This window comes from Poromitra crassiceps (assembly GCF_964638095.1).
Source record: "Poromitra crassiceps genome assembly, chromosome: 21".
Lineage (NCBI taxonomy): Eukaryota > Metazoa > Chordata > Actinopteri > Beryciformes > Melamphaidae > Poromitra > Poromitra crassiceps.
This window is the reverse complement of record NC_139638.1, coordinates 22,959,420-22,982,822: the sequence shown is the minus strand read 5'-3', so window position 1 is coordinate 22,982,822 and position 23,403 is coordinate 22,959,420. Positions and strand designations below refer to the sequence as shown.

General features: G+C 44.4%; 1 protein-coding gene across 2 annotated transcripts; it reads right to left on the bottom strand.

Moving 5' to 3' along the window:
- Positions 1 to 7,800: 7,800 nt before the first annotated feature.
- fam78ab (family with sequence similarity 78 member Ab) lies at positions 7,801 to 22,196 on the bottom strand (the record flags this gene model as incomplete). 2 transcript variants are annotated; one of them, XM_083657899.1, is made up of 3 exons in its annotated part: positions 7,801 to 8,326; positions 20,960 to 21,263; positions 22,127 to 22,196. In XM_083657899.1, the coding sequence occupies 2 exons, from the start codon at positions 21,220 to 21,222 to the stop codon at positions 7,801 to 7,803; spliced, it is 789 nt and encodes a 262-aa protein (XP_083514025.1). The 2 variants fall into 2 exon arrangements, with proteins under 2 accessions (XP_083514025.1, XP_083514024.1); XM_083657898.1 differs by lacking the exon at positions 22,127 to 22,196 and having other exon boundaries at positions 20,960 to 21,285.
- Between the last annotated feature and the right edge of the window lie 1,207 nt (positions 22,197 to 23,403).

The following is a 23,403-nucleotide window of genomic DNA, read 5'->3' as shown; positions in this document are numbered from 1 at the left end:
CATCTCTGATGATGTCACAATGTAATATGACATCATCAGGGTTGTCATCAGTGACATCACGTGGTTTGCGGTCTTAAAGGGATACACACACATGCTGCATCAGGTATCAATGGGTTAAGTCCATTTTTGAACTCCTCTTGTTGCTTTCAAATACAGCATCACAACCACGAGTAGCAACGAGAAAAATGTGGAATGACAGATCTCGAGCAGTAACATTCCCTCCAATGCTATAATAATCCTGTTTGAAGGAGGCTTACATTATGCGGTTCCATATGCAGTCAATGTTATGCTGAAGAGTCTGAGCATTCAACTGTTAACTATAGCCTGGGGGCTTTGATATGTGTATAGGCTTTCTGTAAAGGTCTTTCACCTCAGCACTTAAGACTATCTTTCTTTGTCCAGGCTCAGAGGCTATATACAGCAGTATCTAGTCCCTTTATTTCACAGGCTTGAATACAGAGCCCAACATGTCCTTGAGAGACCATCACACTGAACTCAGGCAGATGAAAGTGGTAGGTAGGTACAGGCAGTAGTTATTAGTCAGGTAGGAAGGAAATGCAATATGTAGCATACCTACCTAACAGACTGCTTCAGAGCAAAGACTAGAGTAGACTGCCTCTAGGTTTCAATTTGGATATTCAAGTCATGCAAGGGAGCTGTTGGCCAACCCTGGGAACAAATAAAACAAAATATATACAGTAGTTTTGTTTTTGATATATAAACAGTTACAGCTACATTATAGCTAATATACCATCTTAATCATTTGAAAATGAGTGTAGCCCAAGCCTAGTGTGTGGGGAAAATACTAACGGACAAAATGTGATGTAGCTTTCGAACAAAAATGGCCGTTGCCTGAGTTTGTGACATCTTTGGCGAGAGACGCTTGTGTTATTTCGAATAACCTTGTCATGATGTTGTGCATATTTTAACATAGCTGGTTCCAAAAGTTGAAAGAAAAGTGAACAAGCAACAGATAACATTTGCACATTTTTATTCATTCATGAAAAAGACAAATTTTCCCCCATGGGGTTTCCCCCAATATTGTGCATTTTCACAGTTTCAAATATTTGCCAGAACTTCAAGTATTGGTGGTAAAAGTCAAACCTAAACAAAAGAACACATACTATATTGTTTTTATTTCAGTGCTGCGACATAACTTAAAGAACATGATCAGAGAACAAAACAAACAAAATAAGAAACATGGTAGCCCATATCATCCTGTCTGCTACAGTTAGAGATATATTTAAACCATGGGATTATGTCATCAAATAATTAGATTTCTGAGATGAGGAGAAAACAGCAAGATGAACAGACATGGAATCTCAACTTTCTTTGACATGGGATAGAACCAATAGGAAAGAGTAGGACATGAAGGTAGCTGGACCTGAGTGTGAACTTGAGATGTTCTATTGGTTCAGATAACGGGGGAAGACTTCACTCATGGTCTTCTGCTCAGAGCTATCATGGGGCTTTAAGGATCATAGAAAGATCCATAAAGGTAGGAGCCCTCAGAAGAACTGTAATGTCGTGGGTTTAGGAGAGGAGCCTTTCATTCAGTTGGCACAACCCTAGTACTGTAGAAAACACTGCAAGAAAGAATTGTCCACATTGCTACACTTTATATGCATGTGTGTCTCTGGAAATGCGTCGAATGATCAAAAACGTTTGAAAACTACCGCAAGTGCCAAAAGGTTTGATGTCTTCCTATATTTCATACTTTTGGCTGTGTCCAATTTTGGCACTATTTTCCCACCATCCTCCATACAAATGAAGTGCGATTGTTTTCTGAGCCATGTATTTGGAAGCGCATGAAGCACTTAGAAAGTACTTTCACAGTGTGAACATAAGATTCACATTGAGAACAAAAATGCTAAATAGATTCAGACACTCATATACACAGAGAAGCGCTTTATTGCCCATGATCCCTATATGATCTAACATGAAACGTGCATAAATGCTCTCATCCATATTCCCTTTTAAGCCTCTGCGTAGCTGCTCGCCTTAGTTTAACAGCTCAACAGATATATGACTGTGCATTCATTGGTACCTAGCAGAGCCGTGTATATAGGAGAGTCACGACATCTCCATTCACTCCAATGGACCAGTTTTTTACTCTCAAGAGTTCCAGGAAGTAAGGTCCTGGATTAAGCAGCACTGTCGAGTTGCAGCAAAATGGACAGTTTGTGTTGTACTTTGAAAGTTTTTTTTTCAAATTGTACATCAGCTTTATTTTAGCATTCAAAAGTAGCGCGAGACCCCTTCCTGGCTGTTCATTGGCTAATGAGTCAGGCATTTTGGTCCTCCGCTGATGCCACTCTCTCTCTACTACAGGACACTAGTACGTAGGTTTGTGTCTTTGTGTATGGTTTTGTAACAGCATGTGTGTGTAAGTATTGTGTGACGTTCAGAGGCGCCACGTGCAGTGCTGCTAAATGGAGTTCACACTGCCAATGTGACACTGCTGTGACAATCAGATATCACGCCAAGCCTGCTCCGCTCTATCCCCTCCCCCCCCGGGGGGGCCTCTGTCCCTGTTTTATGACAAGGGCATAACCTTCCCTGCACTTTGTGTGTGTGTGTGTGTGTGTGTGTGTGTGTGTGTGTGTGTGTGTGTGTGTGTATGTGTGTGTGTGAGTGAGAGAGAGAGAGAGAGAGTCATTGCGCAACGACCGCAGTAGCACATCAATGAAACTCACTCGTCCAGCCTAAATCCCTCAAATGAGATTTGTCACACGCACACACACACACACACACACACACACACACACACACACGCACGCATAGACATACACACACACACACACGCATACACATACACACACACACACACACACACACACACACGCATACACATACACACACACACACACACACACTGTGTGGGCTACTGTGTGTCCAGGACTAATTCCATTACACTGTGTACCAGCTTGAGTACTATACGCATGGCGTCCGTATGCCAGCGCGGGACATGACAAGAAACGCCCCCACAAACGACAAGAAATGAGCCAGGCATAAGTTCATAACGCGAGTCACATACACTGTAGTTTCGTCTTCAAAACAAACCACAAATTGAAACAACTTGTTTGCGGTTTACATCCGAGTTCAGCGTGAAAAGGTCGATTTTACTTTAAGATTTGACTGAATGTCTAAATCGATTACACGTCTTCTCACTGGCTACATTATGTCTAAACGGTGACTGTGACGACCCCGCCTCCCCCGACACACAAGCACCCTTTGACCCTGAACTTTGCCATCTGACCTCACTGAAATCTCATGTATCACTCCAGCCGCACAGCACAGTGCAGTCCATGTAGCAGTCCTTGTAGCAGTCCATCTATCAGTCCATCTAGGGCATCTGAGTATTTTGCAGCAGATCTAATTATGACAACAGTCCCCCCCCCCAATAGCCTCTTTCTTCTCTCTCTCTCCTCTCCATCTCCTTTGCCCTGTGACTGAGCCTGCAGCAGCAGAGGCTATCTCGCTTACACATGAACCAGGCCAAGTGGGAGCGTCTGATTGGGTGATCATGATCATGTGGGGCTAAAATGCAATTACTAAAGGGACTTAATTATGTGGCAAATGTTCATCGTATAGATTTGATGTTAAAGCCCTGCTCCAGCTGGGTTATCATTTGAAATAGTAATCTACATGTCACTCTGTCTGCAGAGCCTCCAGCCAAAGAGTAGAGAAGTTGTTATGCCATTATACCTGATATAGCTGACTTGTCATACCATTAGATTGTCAGGGGAAAACATATCACACGTAATTTAAGTAAGGTTGTGGTAGAAATCTCAGTCAAATCAAGATACTACAGTCTCAAATCACACCTCAGTCGAATTAGCAGAATGGATGAACATTTGATAGTAAGGAAATACCAATGCAGTGCAACACCAGTAGCTCACAGCTCTTGGTCAAGGACATAGAAACCAGGCTTGCATACAAATGATCGTTTTGGACTGCAACCAAAACTGCAACGTTGTAAACTTGCATAATAATGTGCCAAGCAAAACCAAAATGAAAATGTAGAAACACAAGCAACACAAATCTGTGCCCCTTTACCCAATTAAAATGTTGGGCTTTGCTGCCACGGTTGATCGTTTTGCTGTTTGTGATAAGGAGATATTAGATATTAGATTACGTCATTTAGGAGAGGCTTTTGTCACACACAAAAATCCCTGACACCAAAGACACCTGAGACAAACACAAAAGAATCCAGCTCTCCCCTCCCCCTGCATTGAGACAATTCAGTTTGGAGCTGAAGCCCTGCTCAAAAATGAACGGTTAAGTGGACATCGTCTCACTTATAATGGTATTTAGCCGAGCGGAGCTGCTTATGTGTCCAAATGCATGCATGTGTTCATGTGTTCATGTTGCGTGTGTGTGTCTTATAGCTGCATGTGTGTGTGTGTGTGTGTGTGTGTGTGTGCGTGTGTGTGTGTGTGTCTTATAGCTGCATGTGTGTGTGTGTGTGTGTGTGCGTGTGTGTGTGTGTGTGTGTGTGTCTTATAGCTGTATGTGTTCATGTTGCACGCGCGTGTGTGTGTGTGTGTGTTATAGCTGCATGTGTTCATGTTGCGTGTGTGTGTGTGTGTGTGTGTGTGTGTGTGTGTGTGTCTTATAGCTGTATGTGGTCATGTTGCACGCGCGTGTGTGTGTGTGTGTGTGTTATAGCTGCATGTGTTCATGTTGCGTGTGTGTGTGTGTGTATGTGTGTGTGTGTGTGTCTTATAGCTGCCGGTGGTGAAATAAAAGGCAGAAAAGCAACACATTTGTGCAGCAGGGGGGGGGGGGCTACAACTGGCAAAGCGGAGAAGTGGGTCATCTATATGCCAGCCAGGCAGTCAGGATCAGACTCGCATGCCTACCGCTCTGCTGCGTTTCCTGCCTCAACAACAGACAGAAGAGCCTGAGCGAGGGGAGTGTGAAGAGAGGAGGACCCACAGAAAGAATATCGATGAAGACTGTAGATCCCATTGAGGGTGAAGAAGAGCAAGAAGACAGTGAACATAGAGACAGAATGGAGAGAAATGTTTTGATTTTAATACTATTGTGTGCACACAATACAGAAAGAAGAGGGACATTCTAGATGAAAGGGAAGGCAACAGTAATCAATAGAATGTGTATAACAGGGTTCCCACCTGTCCTTGAAATCCTTATTTTATTTTATTTTTTAAATCAAGGCCTTGAAAGTTTTGACAATAGACATAAATATAGACATGCTTCATTGAAAGTGCTTGAATTTATATATTTTGTGCAAGAATAGCAATTGAAGTTTATATATATATATGTATATATATTGATTGATCTATTGATTGATTGATTGATTGATATTGATTGATATTGATTGATATAGTAAATTTAAATCACATCAGCCTCTTTATTTATTTATTTTTACTTAAGGTGTAACACAGCACAGTTGAGGTGTGAGCTTCTGCCTGCTAGTTCTCATTATAAAAATTGTGTTGAGTGTTGTAACAGTAATGAACCTCGATCCGTGTCTCAAACTACGTCATGTTGGCTCCTTGAACCTGAGGCAATTGGGCCTGGAAAGTGGTTGAATGTGATGTCTAAGAAGGTGTGGGAACCCTGGTATAAGATGTCAGACAGAGGTGAAGGAAAGATGACAAGAAGAGAGGATAAGGCTTTTCTTGCACACAAAACATTTTTCGACATAATGGCTTCCCAACGAAGTCCACTGTTTTCTCGTGGACAGCGCCATCTTATTCTACTAATTATGACAAGCAAAGTCAGTCAGCTGCTGTCCGCGATTGCTCATTAATAACTTTATCGATTGTTTGGATGTGAGCGAAGCACCCGCGGTGAGAAACAAGAGGGCAGCCAGGATGGACGAGGAGATGAAAGAGAAGAGACGGGAGAAGTCCTTTATGTGTGCTACACAGTGACAGAGGGCCCTGAGGTGGAGTAAATATAAAAAACACCCAATGGAAAAGGTTGTTTTCTTGCTAAAGGGAAGTTGTTGAAACTGTTCTGACTGCCACAATAAAAGTCTGAGTGAAATGAGGGTGACTGATGAGTACATTTGAGCACCTTTTGCTTGAGCTAGAGCTAGTACTGTATATATATATATATATATATATATATATATATATATATATATATATATATATATATACAGTATATATGTGTGTATGTGTGTGTGTGTATAAATAAAGGCTTTCAAATGTAATATCGGCATCGGCCCAAAAAGAATATTTCTGCCGATATGACAGGCTAATAAAATGACGCTTTAATTATAATAATAATATAATAATTCATTATGCCAAAATATTGCATGTTTTACATAACCTTAGTTGAAATAGTTTTCTTATTTTGCCCGGTGAATGTGTACATTTTGAGAAGCATTGTGTCTGCATCTGCCAGTGGGCCGTCACGAGAAGAGTAGGCATAATAATGTGTTAATTCCACTACTCTGAAATTAGGTGGGGAACAATATGCGCATATATCGGTATCTGCAATCGGCCAAAAGATTTGGAAAATATCGAATATCAGCAAACAAACAAGCAAAAATCCAATATCGTGCATTCCTACAATGTATTGTGTTGACCACATGTTTTAAACTTGAGTGTCAATCAAGGGTTGGCTTGACTAATTTTCACTATATGACCTCCTAAAAATGGACTCGTATTATCATATATCTCATGGTTCTCTTTGCCTCTTTAAGAAGATCCAGGGTCCGAATGCAGTTGAAACACTTTCAGTTACCTTTGTGTCTGCCGTGAAGTGCCGATTGTACTGATCAGGCAATATATTTGTCCGGTAAATTCAACTCAAAAAGTAGTCAACTAGAATTCTGACCCGGGTCTTCCTCGATCTGCGGAGATGTTCCTGTCCTAAACCCACACAGCCAGCACCAACAGTCTGAAGGAGAAGGGACAGGTGAGCAAAAAACTGCATTGCACTTTTGTTTATAAGGCTAAAAAGGTTGCAGTGGAAAGCGATGTAAACTTAAGGCAGCATGGATTGAATGTCTTGCATGTTTTTTTAAAAAAGTACTAAAATCTACTTACCTGACGCCGCCAGACGGGGGCGGTATTGTGTTCACAAGAAACAAATACCGCCCCCCATCTGGCGGGCGTCGGGTTAAAAAATCTACATCACCCAACGCAATTCGTATTCACTCGCGTGGAGCACAAAACGGTGCTTGTTCACGACAACGACAAACAAAAGTAAATGCACTCTCTCCCAGCCCATAAATAAAAACACAACTGGTATTCGTAATACACACACTTTTGCACATGTCCATGTATGTAGCATGTACGTAGCATGTACGTAGACATGGTCATGGAAATACTTGGATTTGTTGCTTTTCAATCCGCCCGCACTCGCTAACCCCCCCGCATCCCTTGACTCAAATCGCCAAAATAAAATAAAAAAAGATAAAAACAAAGAAACTTCGCACAGTGAGACCCGACCCAATTTGAAGGTAGAATGGTTGCAGTTTGTTCACTCCAGTTTGTAAAAAATATGTTCCAACTCCCACTTGAATGCAACACCCGGCCTTTTTCACAAAGCTGGTTTAGTCCTCGTTTCAAATTTTGTGTCTCTCTCTCTCTCTCTCTCTCTCTCACTTTCTTGCTCCATCAGTTTAAAACACAGGAGAGAGAAGGAGAGACATTGAGAGACTATAGAGGCAAGGAGGAAGAAAATAAATATCAAAGATAAGAAAAAAAAAGGGGAGTGAGGAGTTGGTGAATAAAGCAGGAACCAAAAAAAGGGGATGATACTGTCAAGGTATCCAAGGCCAGTCTGGTCAGTGGGACTGTCAGTCAGTCAAAGAAGTCAGTATTTGGGTGGGATCACCACCACTGGGTCACCAATCTTTGGCCGCCACATCAGCACCTGGGCGTCGTTGGCATTGGGCTTGACCATGGCATTAGGGGGGATGGGCTCGTTCTTGCCCAGGATCCGAGGTTGCTCCTGGGTCACGGGCTCGTGCAGGACGGCCCTGCGACCCAGGGGCTTGTCCGGGTCCACCTGGATGTGGAGCTGCATCCTCCAGCGGATGGTCTGCAGCACCAGGGTCTCTGAGGTGGCCTGGTTGATGGCCACCAGCCAGGTGGTGAAGCTCTGGTCGCGGCGGATGCTGCTGAGCTGCGGCTCGCCGCTGTCGCTGACCGGCACGCCCCACGTCACGCTGGGGTAGAAGTTGTCGTTCATGCTGACGGTGAACTTGCTGTCCTTCTTGGTGGGGCCGACGATGGTGCACGTCTCCGTGGTGTTGCCGTACCACGGGTAGTTGACGCCGTCGGAGTCGCTGATGGCCTGTATCTTGCAGTCGCGCAGATCCGGGAGCTCCCAGCTCGACCTGCGAATAGAACGGAGTCCAAAATATGAGGATTTACCCAGAAATGGAGCTAATACGTTTTCTGAATCAGTGAGTCCACTGTTCTAAAAAGTTTGGTCAGACTCATAGACCGCATAAAAAATATGGACGTCACCGAACGTCACTCATTGTGGACTTGAAGCCTCTAGTTTGGCGTTTTGGTCAGTCAGAGCTGACCGATGTAAAGATTGATTTGGACACATTAATTGGCATTTTATACTATTTTATGAGAGGCTTATTCCATCAAATAAAACTGTAGCCAATAACAACTAAAGCCCAATTTATGCTTCGTCTGCCGACACTTTTGAAACGGTCGCCGACAGAAATGAGGACTTGAGTCGACACTTTCAAGTGTCGGTGAGCAGTGTCTGCTACCTGGTGAAATGTCTAGTGTCGCTGACTACGTCATAGTATCGCGCAAGTCTGATTGGCTATATAGACGGCACGCGTTTTACTTCCTTGTTTTGGTTTTCACTCGATTGAAATGAATGAACGTGTCTCTGCTATTTTTATCATACCTTGATGTATGACTTCGTGAAAATCACAAAGAACATTGTGCATTTCCCAGAGCGAGACGAGGTGAGTTGTGTGTCGTTTATATGCGGCTGCAGTCAAGTACGTTACATCTTGCCTCGGACGTGGTTTCACTGTGCATTCCATTCCCCCTCTTCTCTTGGCTGTCTGCTTATAGCGTTCGAGTGTCACGTGACCGTTGAACAGAGGCGAACGTTCACTGAAGTATAAATGCAACATATGAGCGACATGAGCGACACTTTCTTTTTTGTCTGCGACCATGTACTGAGCGACACTTTCTAATAAGTATAAATTAAGCTTAAGAGTGGAGTTGGAAGCCTCTACTGGTATAAACTGTCTATGTCAGAGGTTCTCAAATGTTTTTCAGCCAAGGACCCCTTACAAGATAGAAAATATACCGGGGACCCCCTCATTCTGATTTGTGATTTTGGGCTAAGCTTAATTGTTTCCACGTTAATGTGCTTGACTTTTAATTTGATAGGTTTGTTATTAGAATGTAATCCATGAACCATTTTAGATTTAAAGCATAAACTATTTTCGTTGAACTATGAAGATTTTGCAAAAAAAAAATATATATTTTTTTTTTATTACATTACATTTACATTACGTCATTTAATGTAGCAGACGCTTTTGTTTTGTCCAAAGCGACTTACAATATCACAATTTGTCAACAGTACAGAAAACCACAATGCAACACAATCAATGACAGCCAAGATATTTTGATAGACTAGCACCATGTAGGAAGTAGTTTGAGAAGGAATAAGTAACATGTAGCATTTTATTTTTTAATAAAAAAAAATTATACCTGAGAACTTTTTGCGGACCCCCTGCCAAAGTGCCGCGGACCCCGATTTGAGAACCACTGGTATATGTGAGTGGGAGTTGTTGTTAAAAGCGACTTCTCCTCCAGTTCATTTACCCCCCGACCAGAGGAGGCGCTAGTGCCGCGCCCACCCGCAGACATGGTCAATTGTGTCTGTAGGAACGTCAATACTGATTTCAGTATTGTTGAGTCTTGTGTCTCTTCGCACTACATGAGCCCAGCCAGACTCAGCCCGACAAAATCAACATCTTGTCAGGCCAGGTTCACACTACAGGATAATACGTGCCGACGAGTGATCAAGCCTGGGTGATCCCCCCCCTCTCAACTCCCCACCAATGGAGACTCACCACAACAGTCGGAAGGGGAAACCAAAATGTAGTTTTGTGGAAAGTACAGTTTGAAAGTAACAAAGTACACAATAGTATTCTGACTCACCATTAAACTAGAGTTGTAGTTGAGGTGCCCAGTGTGGAGCTTTCTCTAACACTGCACACACCTGCCGCAACTTGCTCGACAAGGATCTCCATCTAAAACAGGCTCTCTTAGCAGTGTTAAATGGGTTGAAAGGTTGAGAAATAAGGATAAGAGGAGATGTGGGGAGATCGTCCTTCAGCTTGGAGACCAGTGAATAATGTTCTACAAACTTTCAGCGGCGGTTTTTGAGGTCAGCTCAGGCAAATTAACTACACTAAAGAATTCTAAAGAGTTAAGCACTCTCCTGCCTGCATGCATAACCCTGTCCCCGTGCAGAGGGAGTTGGACAATTTACATTTGAATAGTGTGACGACAAGGCTTCTGCTTGGTATGACCTTGGGAAAAGGAAGTATTGAGACACAGCAGGTGACAGTGGACGACCGAGGGGCCTTGTAAACTCCGCTCCGCCCGCCTATCGATTTTCTGCTGGCAGCAGGAGAGAGATGATTGCCTTTGTTTCCCCTGAAGTCAAGGCTCAGCAGAATGGAGGAGATCATGGTGTGATCAGAGCAGTCACATGACCTGCTGCTGCTCCCCTCACATACATGCTGCTGCTCCCCTCACCTACATGCTGCTGCTCCCCTCACTACATGCTGCTGCTCCTCTCACATGCTGCTGCTCCCCTCACTACATGCTGCTGCTCCCCTCACCTACATGCTGCTGCTCCCCTCACCTACATGCTGCTGCTCCCCTCACCTACATGCTGCTGCTCCCCTCACATACATGCTGCTGCTCCCCTCACCTACATGCTGCTGCTCCCCTCACCTACATGCTGCTGCTCCCCTCACCTACATGCTGCTGCTCCCCTCACCTACATGCTGCTGCTCCCCTCACTACATGCTGCTGCTCCCCTCACCTACATGCTGCTGCTCCCCTCACCTACATGCTGCTGCTCCCCTCACCTACATGCTGCTGCTCCCCTCACATACATGCTGCTGCTCCCCTCACCTACATGCTGCTGCTCCCCTCACCTACATGCTGCTGCTCCCCTCACCTACATGCTGCTGCTCCCCTCACTACATGCTGCTGCTCCCCTCACATACATGCTGCTGCTCCCCTCACATACATGCTGCTGCTGCTCCCCTCACCTACATGCTGCTGCTCCCCTCACCTACATGCTGCTGCTCCCCTCACATACATGCTGCTGCTCCCCTCACCTACATGCTGCTGCTCCCCTCACCTACATGCTGCTGCTCCCCTCACCTACATGCTGCTGCTGCTCCCCTCACCTACATGCTGCTGCTCCCCTCACATACATGCTGCTGCTGCTCCCCTCACCTACATGCTGCTGCTCCCCTCACCTACATGCTGCTGCTCCCCTCACCTACATGCTGCTGCTCCCCTCACATACATGCTGCTGCTCCCCTCACCTACATGCTGCTGCTCCCCTCACCTACATGCTGCTGCTCCCCTCACCTACATGCTGCTGCTCCCCTCACCTACATGCTGCTGCTCCCCTCACTACATGCTGCTGCTCCCCTCACCTACATGCTGCTGCTCCCCTCACCTACATGCTGCTGCTCCCCTCACCTACATGCTGCTGCTCCCCTCACTACATGCTGCTGCTCCCCTCACATACATGCTGCTGCTCCCCTCACATACATGCTGCTGCTCCCCTCACCTACATGCTGCTGCTCCCCTCACTACATGCTGCTGCTCCCCTCACATACATGCTGCTGCTCCCCTCACATACATGCTGCTGCTGCTCCCCTCACCTACATGCTGCTGCTCCCCTCACCTACATGCTGCTGCTCCCCTCACCTACATGCTGCTGCTCCCCTCACATACATGCTGCTGCTCCCCTCACCTACATGCTGCTGCTCCCCTCACCTACATGCTGCTGCTCCCCTCACCTACATGCTGCTGCTCCCCTCACCTACATGCTGCTGCTCCCCTCACATACATGCTGCTGCTCCCCTCACATACATGCTGCTGCTCCCCTCACCTACATGCTGCTGCTCCCCTCACCTACATGCTGCTGCTCCCCTCATATACATGCTGCTGCTCCCCTCATATACATGCTGCTGCTCCCCTCACATGCTGCTGCTCCCCTCACATAGCCATTTATATATTCACCCAGTGGGTGAGATTAGCATGTCAGGCATGATAATGGCTAGTCTGTGTGTGTGTGTGTGTGTGTGTGTGTGTGTGTGTGTGTGTGTGTGTGTGTGTGTGTGTGTGTGTGTGTGTGTGTGTGTGTGTGTGCGTGCGTGCGTGCGTGCGTGCGTGCGTGCGTGTGTCTGTGTGTGTGTGTGTGCCCGCGCACGCGCGTGTGTGTGTCTGCATCTATCTGTGTGTGTGTGTGTGTGTGTGTGTGTGTCTGCGTGTATCTGTGTGTGTGTGTGTGTGCGCGCGCGCACGCGCGTGTGTGTGTCTGCGTCTATCTGTGTGTGCGTGTGTGTGTGTGTGTGTGTGTGTGTGTGTGTGTGTGCTTGCTTGAGTGCGCATCATGTACATTAATTTTTGTTCTGAAGAAAATCACCTTATCCTCCCAATCTATTCTTCCAAAACAATTTGCAGCAATCTCTCCATGTCCCCAGCTTCTCAGACTTCTCTCTTTCATCATTTATTAACACATGACTTGATAGCGCAACTGCTGCACGTCGAAACTTCCCCTTTCCTGATGCATCATCAGTAGATTACTCTTATCAAAGAGTAGTACTGGGAGTGACTCATTAAAATGCTAAATGGACTGCATTTATGAGGCTCTTTTCTAGTCTACCGATCACTCAAAGCGCTTTACAGCACATGCAGACATTCACACATACATTCACACACCGATGGCGGCAAGGCAGCTACCATGCAGGGTACTGGCGCACCATTCAGAGCAATTTTGAGCTCAGTATTTTTCCCAAGGACACTGACATGCGCGCTGGAGGAGCCGGGGATCGAACCACCGACCTTCTGATTAGTGGACGACCCCGCTCTACCTCCTGACCCTCAGTCTAATAATCGAACCACCGCGATGGTTTGTTTTTCCAGGCAGATGAAGGACCGAACAGAGTCTGGTCACTTTAACGGCCATACTCGTGTTCATAATATGAAATGTTGCTGAACTGTCCCGGTGAAAAAAGGTCTTTTTTATTACTGCGAGTTTGTGTGTTTACACAGCGTGGAGGCGAGGTACCTGCAGACAGAAGGTTGGGCTGGTTGTGTCTCAGCAGCTGCTGGAGAGAGAGACTCTAATCAATCACAGCATCCTTGAAGCTAACCACCAGCGAGTGAGTGTGCGAGTGTGTGCACGCATGTGTGAGAACTCCAGATGCACAGACGTCTAGACTACTATACTGCCCTACAAAGGCAAATGGGAGGAACTACAATACTTTCTGTGTGTTGTTGTATGTCAAAGTTCATGACTAGAAACAATAAACAAGCACGCACATCCAGGCCGGTGGTTCACGACTATAGGGCTTTGTAGTGCAGCACAGACAGACTTATTAAATCAAACAAACCTATAAAACTTGACCACACTATAGCTGTTCTATTTATAAGCGAGAGACAGAGCAAGAGAAACGGAGCGAGGATGAAGGTTGATGTGACATATTCAGAATCCAAAAGGCGCAGAGCCAACAGGAGAAATCATCAACATCACCATCCTCACAGCCGTTCTGTCCAAATTAACGCATCCTGGACGTTTTTACTGCCGTGAAAGAGACGACTTCTGAGAGTGAGAGGAGACTCGCTTAAGTGTCGCTGCATAAGTGCTCTTAAGATGCTGACGGTGAAAATAGCTTTTGCCATTCTCTTCCTTTGCTGTGAAGAAGAGTGTCGGGCAGAATAGCAATGACTTTTATGTTGGAATATGTTGATATATATAAATATGCTTTTGAGTGCATTGGCTATAGGGCCTAGGCTATATGTAATGCAGATTTTAAACAAATCAAGTAACCTGAGAATCACTGATGTCTCCAATTCTGCTTTTGGGTTTTCAATGAGAGGGCTATCCTGCTTTTGTCTAAATTAGAGTTAAAGATTAGACCATGGGTCTACCATAAGGCTCAGTCCTTCCCGCAGAGACCCGGGTTTGAATCCGGCCCATGGCCCGATGCCAGTGATACTCAACTTGCGGCCCGGGGGCCAGATGCGGCCGGCGACAGGGTGCAGAGTGGCCCCCCGAACATTTTCTAATAATTTCACCTTAGTTTTCATTGTGAATTAGAATCTAATTCACAATAAAAACTAATAAAATAAAAACGAATATGAAATCAAGTTTGACTGAGCTCCAGCTAAATTGTCAAATACCGCCGTCTGCTCGCTACCCAGGCACTTATGTATGTACTTAACCTAACTAACTATCCGGTGTGCACAACATTGTCAGACTAAACTCCAGCGGACACCCCAAAAACCTACAATCCGCTACAGAAAAATGTATATTGTTTTGTTTATTAACTGGCCCCTGGCCTCCGATCATTTCATGAAAGTGGCCCCCGGGCAAGGCAAGTTGAGTATCCCTGCCCTATGGCCTGCAAATGGTAAATGGTAAATGGCCTGCATTTATATAGCGCTTTTATCCAAAGCGCTTTACAGTCAGTAGGTACATTCACCCAGTCACACACCGATGGCGGCAGGTTACCACACAGGGTGCTGGCACACCAACGGGAGCAATTTGGGCTTCAGTGTCTTGCCCAAGGGCACTTCGACATGCAGACTGGAGGAGCCGGGAATCGAACCACCGACCTCTTTTATCCAAAGTGATTAGTGACAACCCGCTCTACCTCCTGAGCTACAGCCGCCCCTATGCTATATGTCCTCCCCTCTCTCTCTCTCCCATACCTTCCTGCCTCTCTCTAACTATCTCCCTGTCCAACAAAAGCATGAAAGAAAAAAGAAAGAAGGAGACTAACGTTAGAGTCGGGGCTGTGTAACAGTTATGCATGTTACTTTATGCTTCTGAAACATTGTTTGCTTGCAGTAACATATCAAGTCCCTATTCGGGGTGCCACTGAATGCGCTTGGTCGCATCCCAGGTCACACTAGCCACAGGGGAAGCAGGCCGCTCCTGGCTCATACTAACATTATGTGTGTTAATTTTGTGGCTATAGACAAAATGGTGCAGGTAGCTTGTGTGAGAGAGACCGCGCGCAGTATGCTTAAGGACCCGAGTGACGTAACATTAACCCGTCTGGGGAAACAGAGTGTAAGGGGCGTGGCTTGAAGGAGACTGCAGGGGGAAGCTGGATAGGGACAAATCCAACTCTGGCAGTTCTGAGGTTGTGACCACTCATTACAGGGAGGGATGACAGCAGTATATGCATTTACAAGTAAAAACAGCTTTTGCACGGAATGGGACCTTTAAATGAGAAGGTCCTAAATCCATGTCCTAAAATTAATTGTATATCTCGCTAACGCTAACCAAGGGACATTGACCAAGGGGCATAACCAAATAGATTTTTTTTTTTTTTTTTTTTTTTACTAAAAAGGCATTATTTACAATTGTGTGGACTGGATGATAATTATGAGATAATTATTGTAGACGCTTGCTGCAGTTTGCAAAGGGCACTGATCAGTGCAAAATATTTACTACTATTTGATTAATTAAATATTAAATTAAATTTAATTAAATTTAATTAATTAATTTTTAGAGAGTAAACAAGGGTTTTTAATTCCATCATATCTCTCTTTCGCTTTCTCTCTCTATCTCTCTCGCTTAAACACAGACACACAGACAAACTTTCACAGCCACACTGGGGTGGAGGTGTTTGGGAGGGGACTGTCTCGCTAATCTTAGACGTGCAGCCCTGAAACATCCTATGCTGCAACGGGTAGCGATAGCACCTTTCGGGTAGCTGTGTGTCAACTTGTGGTCGGCCACAACAAGAACACTGTGTGTGTCCTAATGCATTCACACACAGGCAGAGAGAGAAAGAGAGAACAAGACAGAGAGAGACAAAAATAGAGAACAGAGAGAGACAGAAAGAGAGACCTGTTAACATTGCATAATATTGTTCTTAGCCTTTCTCACTTCTCCATCAGTGTTATAGAGACTGAGGCAAAGTGAACGTCACTTCCTGCTTCAGCACTGTACCAGAGATTCTCTTCCGCAAGTTATTTTCCCATAGACATTTTGTAAAATGCTTCTAAAAATAGTTTTACTTGGTCAAACCAAACGGTTCAGCTATATTTAGAATCGGGAGAGACCGTAGAACATTTCACTTGGACCAAAACTTAAAATAAACAACATTGAACAAATATATTCTTTAAACTGGCATTTTTTGAAATGTTAGTGAAATGTTATGCGATCTCTCCTGTTTCTAAATATATCTGTACCGTTTGGTTTGAACAAGTAAAACTATTTTTATTTACCTGGCTGTGCTGTGTACCAGTTATCATGTTCAAAACCACACGCTCGACTTTGGCCAAGGATATTATCTTTGCCCGAGTGACTTTATCTGACGATCTGTTTCGAATGTCAAAGTTACAAATGTAGTCTATTCCCTATGGACGTATCACAATGCACCAATAGTGCACCAAAGAAAACAAGATTGATGTTGATGCCTTACTGATCTTCACACAGCTGGATGACTTACTTTGAACAGAAACACACACTGTAGACTAAAAGCAAGGTGCCCTTGAGCTGCCTACAGTCACGCCATAATCACCATGATAACCAGCTATGCTACTGAGGTCATGAATTCTCTAAGAGAAATGTCATACATAACTATTAGCTCCACTCAGATCATCTATTTACACTACAGGGTAAACCCGTGGTCTGAATTCAGTGTGTACTGTACTACACACAGACTCTCTCTCTCTCTCTCTCTCTCTCTCTCTCACACACACACACACACCCACACCCACACACACGCCACAATGACAACGTAATGTCCCATACCATGAACCATGGTATAGAAAGCATTAGAAATTGAGGAAAGAGAGTGAAGATACATGCTGGTGTTTGACACGGTACTTTAGGCAAAAATCTGCTTCTGAGATCAAACCAAGTAAAGAGCACCACATGTTAGTCTTCAGCCTGGTCTTGACCCACAACAATATCATGTACACAGTCACACATTCAACCAGTGTTGGGGGTAACTCATATACATATTACATGTAATATATTACTTTTAGCAGTAACTCGGTAATATAACTTATTATTACCAACAGGATTTCAGTGATATTATACCAATTACTTTGTCAAGTAACTAAATATAAATAAATAAATAAATAAATAAATAAATAAATAAATAAATAAATAAAGATACAATCATTTCCTAATCAAATTGTGTTTTTATGTAAAGAAACACTATAGATGGCAATAACAAAGGAAAAGGATAACATTTAGAATTTTGGACGGTTTACACTGACTTCAAGACGGTTGCAATTATTTTTAGGGATGGCGGAGATGTCATTCTGCTACTGCAGTTATTTTGGTGAAAGTAATGCAAAAGTAGTGTAATACAGTAAGTAATGAGTTACTTTACACATACAGTAATATTAGGTAACTTATTACTTTCAAATGAAAGTAACTAGTAACATGTAGTATATTACATTTTGAAAGTAACTTGCCCAACAGCTGCATTCAACACACTTGATACATTTCCAGATTGCGGCTGTGCCTATTTCTGCAATGCATATTTGAAAGTTACTTTGCTGTGTCAGCTGTTTTAAATCTCTTGTTTAATTTTGCTAAACTAAAATAGTGTGCTTGGGTGTGTATGTGCCAAATGCCAATGGTGTGTGTGTGTGTGTGTGTGTGTGTGTGTGCGTGTGCGTGTGTGTGTGTGCGTGTGTGTGTGAGAGTATGCTCATGGCTGTGTGTATATATTTTTATCGATGAGCAGCACAGACCTCTATACCTACAGATAATAAATCAGCTATTCCTGCATTAAATAATATGAATTTACTTGTGTACGTTTATTGCAGACCAGAATACAGAAGGGTTCAACACCATCCACCTTGACAGATATAGGTAGACTAATAATCGCAGACAATTTTCAGTTTTCTGAAGAGTTTGTATTTATTGCCAAATCATTCCATCATTACTCATTATTTTAATAAATGCTTACACTGTCACCGCGGCCTTTTGAAATGACACGGCCTAAAAAGTTCTCTTTCTAACCCGCATGGAGTTGGCATTGAATCTCTCTTTATTATAACTCTGCCAAAGGAGGTTATCTTTTCGGTGCCGTCTGGTGGAGGTCTGCACATTCTGAAGGCACTTCTAGTTTGGTATGAGCCTATTTAAATTGTTGAGATATACTGTGACAGTCATTTTTTACACCTGATCAAAAACTTAAAAAAAACTTCTGGAACACCTTCTTTGATGGTAGTGTAGACCGAAGTAAAGAAAATGTTAAATTCTCCACATCTTTCTCTCTTTTTGTGCCACGAGCTCTGAGCCACTGAGGGGTGAAAATGAGTTTAGTGTTATCTGATTAAACGCCTGTCGTGCTGAGCAGTGACGTGCACACAGACGTTTTTGGGGGGGCAGGTCAAAAAGGGAACCCCTCTCATAATTCATCCATTCAACCGCTTAGCCGTGGATGTGTCTTTGCAAAAAGGGGACTTAGGCCTAAAAAAAAATTAAGTTTGGTTCCGGTTGCCGACCGACCCTGTCAATTTACGTGCGACCCAATTTATTTTATGAGCTTGTTGATTTGACGGTGGCGCTAAGGGGCGGGGTTTGCCACTGCGCGAAGGTGCTTTTCGCTACGGATACTGTAAAACGAAAATGGCATGGAGGGAGCATGACGGACATGTGCTTTGTGTCGCTTCTCTGCCCATGCAGCAGCGTGCCAACCAGAATTGTGAGATTGGGGTTAAAATCGTTTGAAAACGTGCTTCAGGAAGTTAAACAGTGCGCTTGTATATTCGTATCAGCAGCCGGCAAAGTGGACAGAGCTGACAAATGGACAGATATCTCCAGCGATGTGGTGTCGACCCCCACTCAGCAGCTTGGTTCGCTCGTCAGTGGCTTCATGGCTACGTTTCAATTCAGGTATTTAGCACTGAAGTGCACGGCAGAACCTCAGCCCTCGACAGCTCAAAGTACCGCTCCGTCCGCCTTCGAGATACTGTTTCGTGCACAGCAACATACTCATTTGCCCCCGCCGAAGGTTGCACAGACGAATAAAGAGGAGCAAAAAAATGACATTCTGGAGAGCCTGCGGACCCAGGGAGTGGGCTTTTCTCTTCCAGAGAGCACAAACCAGAGCGTGTGTGTGCGCGAGTGCGTGCATCTGTGCGTATGCGTGCATGTGCGTGCGTGTGTGTGTGTGTGTGACGTGTGTGTTTGTGTGCGTGTGTGTGTGTAGCTGAGGAAGCCGTGAGTTGGAAGAGGCAGGGAGGGGGGGGGGGGGGGGAATAGAAGTGTGTCTGTCTGGTTTTTGCGGTCTAATAATGCCATTAAAGGTATGAGATGAAATATTGTTTGAGATGTCTTCAATGCCAATGGTCCAGAACTGGTTTTTAGGAGTAGAAAAACAGCACGTTTTAATAACATTGAAGCATTCATATTGACTTAAATATTTTGTTCATATAAAAACGTGTGTAGAGCACAGTGGTACAGTACATGTAGGCTATGTTATGAAAAAAGTATCCATCGCTGCTGTAATTTTAAGGAAAAAAAATATATCTATATATTTCCTATCTATCCCTTGCTGCCACTGAAAATAAAATAAAAAAATAAAATAAAATAAATTCCCTACCGACCCTCACCTCAACTGACAACCAACAGGAACCAAACTAATTTTTTTTTTAGGCCTTATCAGTCAGAGGCCATAAAAGGGCAGGTACTCGGGCACCACCTTGGGCCTATCTGTGCACGTCCCTGGTGCTGGGTAATAGGCAAAATAAATGCAACAGCGTTCTTTTAAACAATAAAAAAACATCAATATATTTTTGTTACCTTGGCAAAAAAATTCTGCAGACCACGTGTCGGCTATTTATGAGAACTTAGAGTTCGGCTGCTTCTGGGAAAGTGAAAGCGCGAAACTCAACGCCTTTTAAATAGCAGCAGGTGTTGTGTGCCTTTATAGCATGTGGTAGTGGCACATGTGGCAGTGCTATGCAAACCTGAAATAAGCTTCCTGAACTTTGTCATTTAAAATTTCTGTATCTCTAGCTTCATATAGCTCAAACTAAAAAGCCTATATTTGGGTAACCCCTGGGATTATGTTACTGATTACAGTTTTGATGAGGTATCTAGTACCCTGTGATGGAATACCTTTCCAAAGTAACCTACCCTGCTTTTAATTATTGATCACCTGAATTGTGCCGGCCTGTCAGAGCCAGAGGTGTCAGTTGAAGTTACCCTGTGATAAAGTAATCCAGTAGATCTCCAGGTGCTTCCATCATCATCATCATCAGTGTTGGGGCTCAGCCTCATTATTCAAAAAGTAATTACTCTGTATTCAATTTTAAAAGCAATATCTTTATGCATTAATGCCTGGTATTCAAATTGGGAGTCATATCCTCCTCAATTAGCCTATCGGGGGTAACCAAATAGTGTTGGTATCCAATGTTCTTGTCACCATTTCGCTCAATAAAAAGAAAATAAATAAATAAATAAACACACACGCTGGCCAACTTGGAGCTATCGTGAAAGTCCTTCTGCCATTTTTCAACTAACTCAGCATGAGTGGTGAAAATTGTGATGAACAGTTAGATGGGTGCTATAAAGTATGACTGATACTGAAATGTAAATGTAGCCTGTTCATTGCAGTGCTCCAGGGGAAAAGCCGCTTAATTGCTGAGTGCCAACATGCTCGTCATCACCAAACAATGCTCATCATCTCAAAGCCCATCTCCAAATCATATCAGAGAGCCGGTAGGGTAATACTCACATCCCCTTGTTTCCATACTTATTGTAGAACTCCATGTGGTTGCAAGCTTGAATCCAGCCGATGGTCCATGTATCTTTGCCGGCTACTGGTGGCACCAGGACCCGAGCAAGTGCTCGGAAGTGGGGTGTCCGGTAGCGCAGGACCACTCGAGAAGACTCGTCGATGCTGGTGGGGTTGGAGTCGATGGACGAGTTCACCTCCAGGACGATGATACTCTCTCGGAAACTCTTGGGCTTACACCTGATACTCTGGATACAGCCCATTGCATTAAATAGCAACACAATCCACAACAACGTCCAGAGTTCTGGAGAAGAAGAAAGACGCATGGAAACAGCAAGAAGGTCACCACAGTTGGATCCACATCATCTTGCCCAAAAATAGCATTATGAGAATCAAAAGTGTTTCATTCATAGCAGACTGTTTGACTAAAAAGTCATGCATCCTGGCAAGCAGCTCTTTGATCCAAAACTATTGTCAGAAAGAAGGGAACAGAGGGCGCTCTCCACGTTCACGGGCGCATGCTTTCTTCCCGGTGCGTAAAACGTGCGTAAAAGCCACTTCACCTCAAAAAAAGCGAAGACAGGCCACAACTTTCTGTTCCGTTCAAGTTGTCATGTCAGAAGTCATGCCTCCTCAAAAGCGCTCTATCGCCTCCACGGAGCGAGACGGCGCTCGACCTTGTGGCAACATGCATCCATTTGGGAATGTGCGCTTAATGCGTAAAGTCCAGGTTCATTGTGAGATAAATAGGCTACAATTAATTCGAATCACTCCTTACATCTCGCCGTCATAGCCTCGTGTACTTCTCTGTAGGTTCATTATCATCTTCCCTATAGGCTGTCATGCTATGCATTACAATGCCCCTATCTCCAGTCAGTGACAGCTGCTTGTAATAGAGAAATAGTCTATATTTTAGAGTATAGCCTACACAGTGGACGCTGACACCAGCTAAACGACAATATATTCTGTGTGGCAATGTCCATTTAATCTGCAGTATAGGCCTAGACCCAATTAATCCAAAATAAAAAGTGACATTTAACGATTGAAAAGGCTACAATACACAGCATGTGCGGATTAGAGGATCATGCATTGCAATTGCATGAAGTGTGGTCTATTTTCAGTCGACAGAAACAACATGCACACAAGCCTATAAAACAATTCAGTCACCAGTTTCATCAGCGAGGCGGAATCTTGGGGGGAGAAATTCAAAGCCGGTCTGAATGAACGGCGGCTCCACTCACAGCTCCTCGGTCAGAGAGGTAATTCCCTTATCTTCTCACACCCGTGCCCGTTATTTCTCCTCTATTGCTGCAAATTAATGCAAGGTCCCCCGGAGGCAGCATTTCGGCCAGCGTTTACAAATCTAATCGAGTTTGGGGGTTGAGCAGCACCGCGACATCCAAAGGCAACCGGGTCAACTTTAGCCCCGATTCAACGGGGGTCCATGTTTTAATTGAAAATAAATAAATGATACCGCCTTTAAAGGGATGAATGCGAGTTGTCACATATTTCGACCGGGCAGTTGGAGTCCTCCTCTCTCTGATGGGGTGCAGTTTATAGCCTAAATGCCTGCACAAAGCTGCTGACATGTCTCTGTGCTGGTCCCATCGCAGCCGCGGCAGGTTCACCCTCCCTCCCTCCCGCATTGCTCTCTGTCAGCGGCTGGGGAGAAGCGGCTGCTTTATAAGCACCTTTCATACGACACTTCCGCTCAAAGCTGGAGGCATGCTGGGAAATGTAGGCTTAGATGGTGCTGCTGCCTCTCAGTAAGCATGGGTGTGACTATGAAAATAGGATATTTATTGTACAAATGCATGGTTCTATTCTATACTACAAGCCCCCCCCCCCCCCCCCCCCCCCCACACGAGATGTAGCCTAATCCCAGGGATACTCAACTTGCTTTGCCCGGGGGCCACTTTCGTGAAATGATAGAAGGCCAGGGGCCAGTTAATAAACAAACAATATACATTTTTCTGTAGCGGATTGTCAGCCGGAGTTTAGTCTGACAATGTTGTGCACACCGGATAGTTAGGTTAAGTTAGTTAGGTTAAGTACATACATAAGTGCCTGGGTAGCGAGCAGATGGCGGTATTTGACAATTTAGCAGCTAAATCATAGATTATTGAAAGATATTCCATATTCCAGAATGAAATGCTATAACAGAAGTGGAGTAGGCTATTGGCCAGAATGACATGAACATTTGGACACTTATTCAGCGGGTATCTTGCATGTTGCGTTCAGGTGCACTGTTTGTTTTTTTGCAATTCCATCGCGGGCCACACAGGGGGCGCCCGCGGGCCGCATGTGGCCCGCAGGCTGCAAGTTGAGTATCACTGGGTTAGGCTATGTGTGTCCACTTGGTTCAACAGCAAATTTTCCAGTGTCACTAAGTAGGCTATTCAGGATTTATTTGGAAAGTGGTGCATGGGGACACAAACTTGACA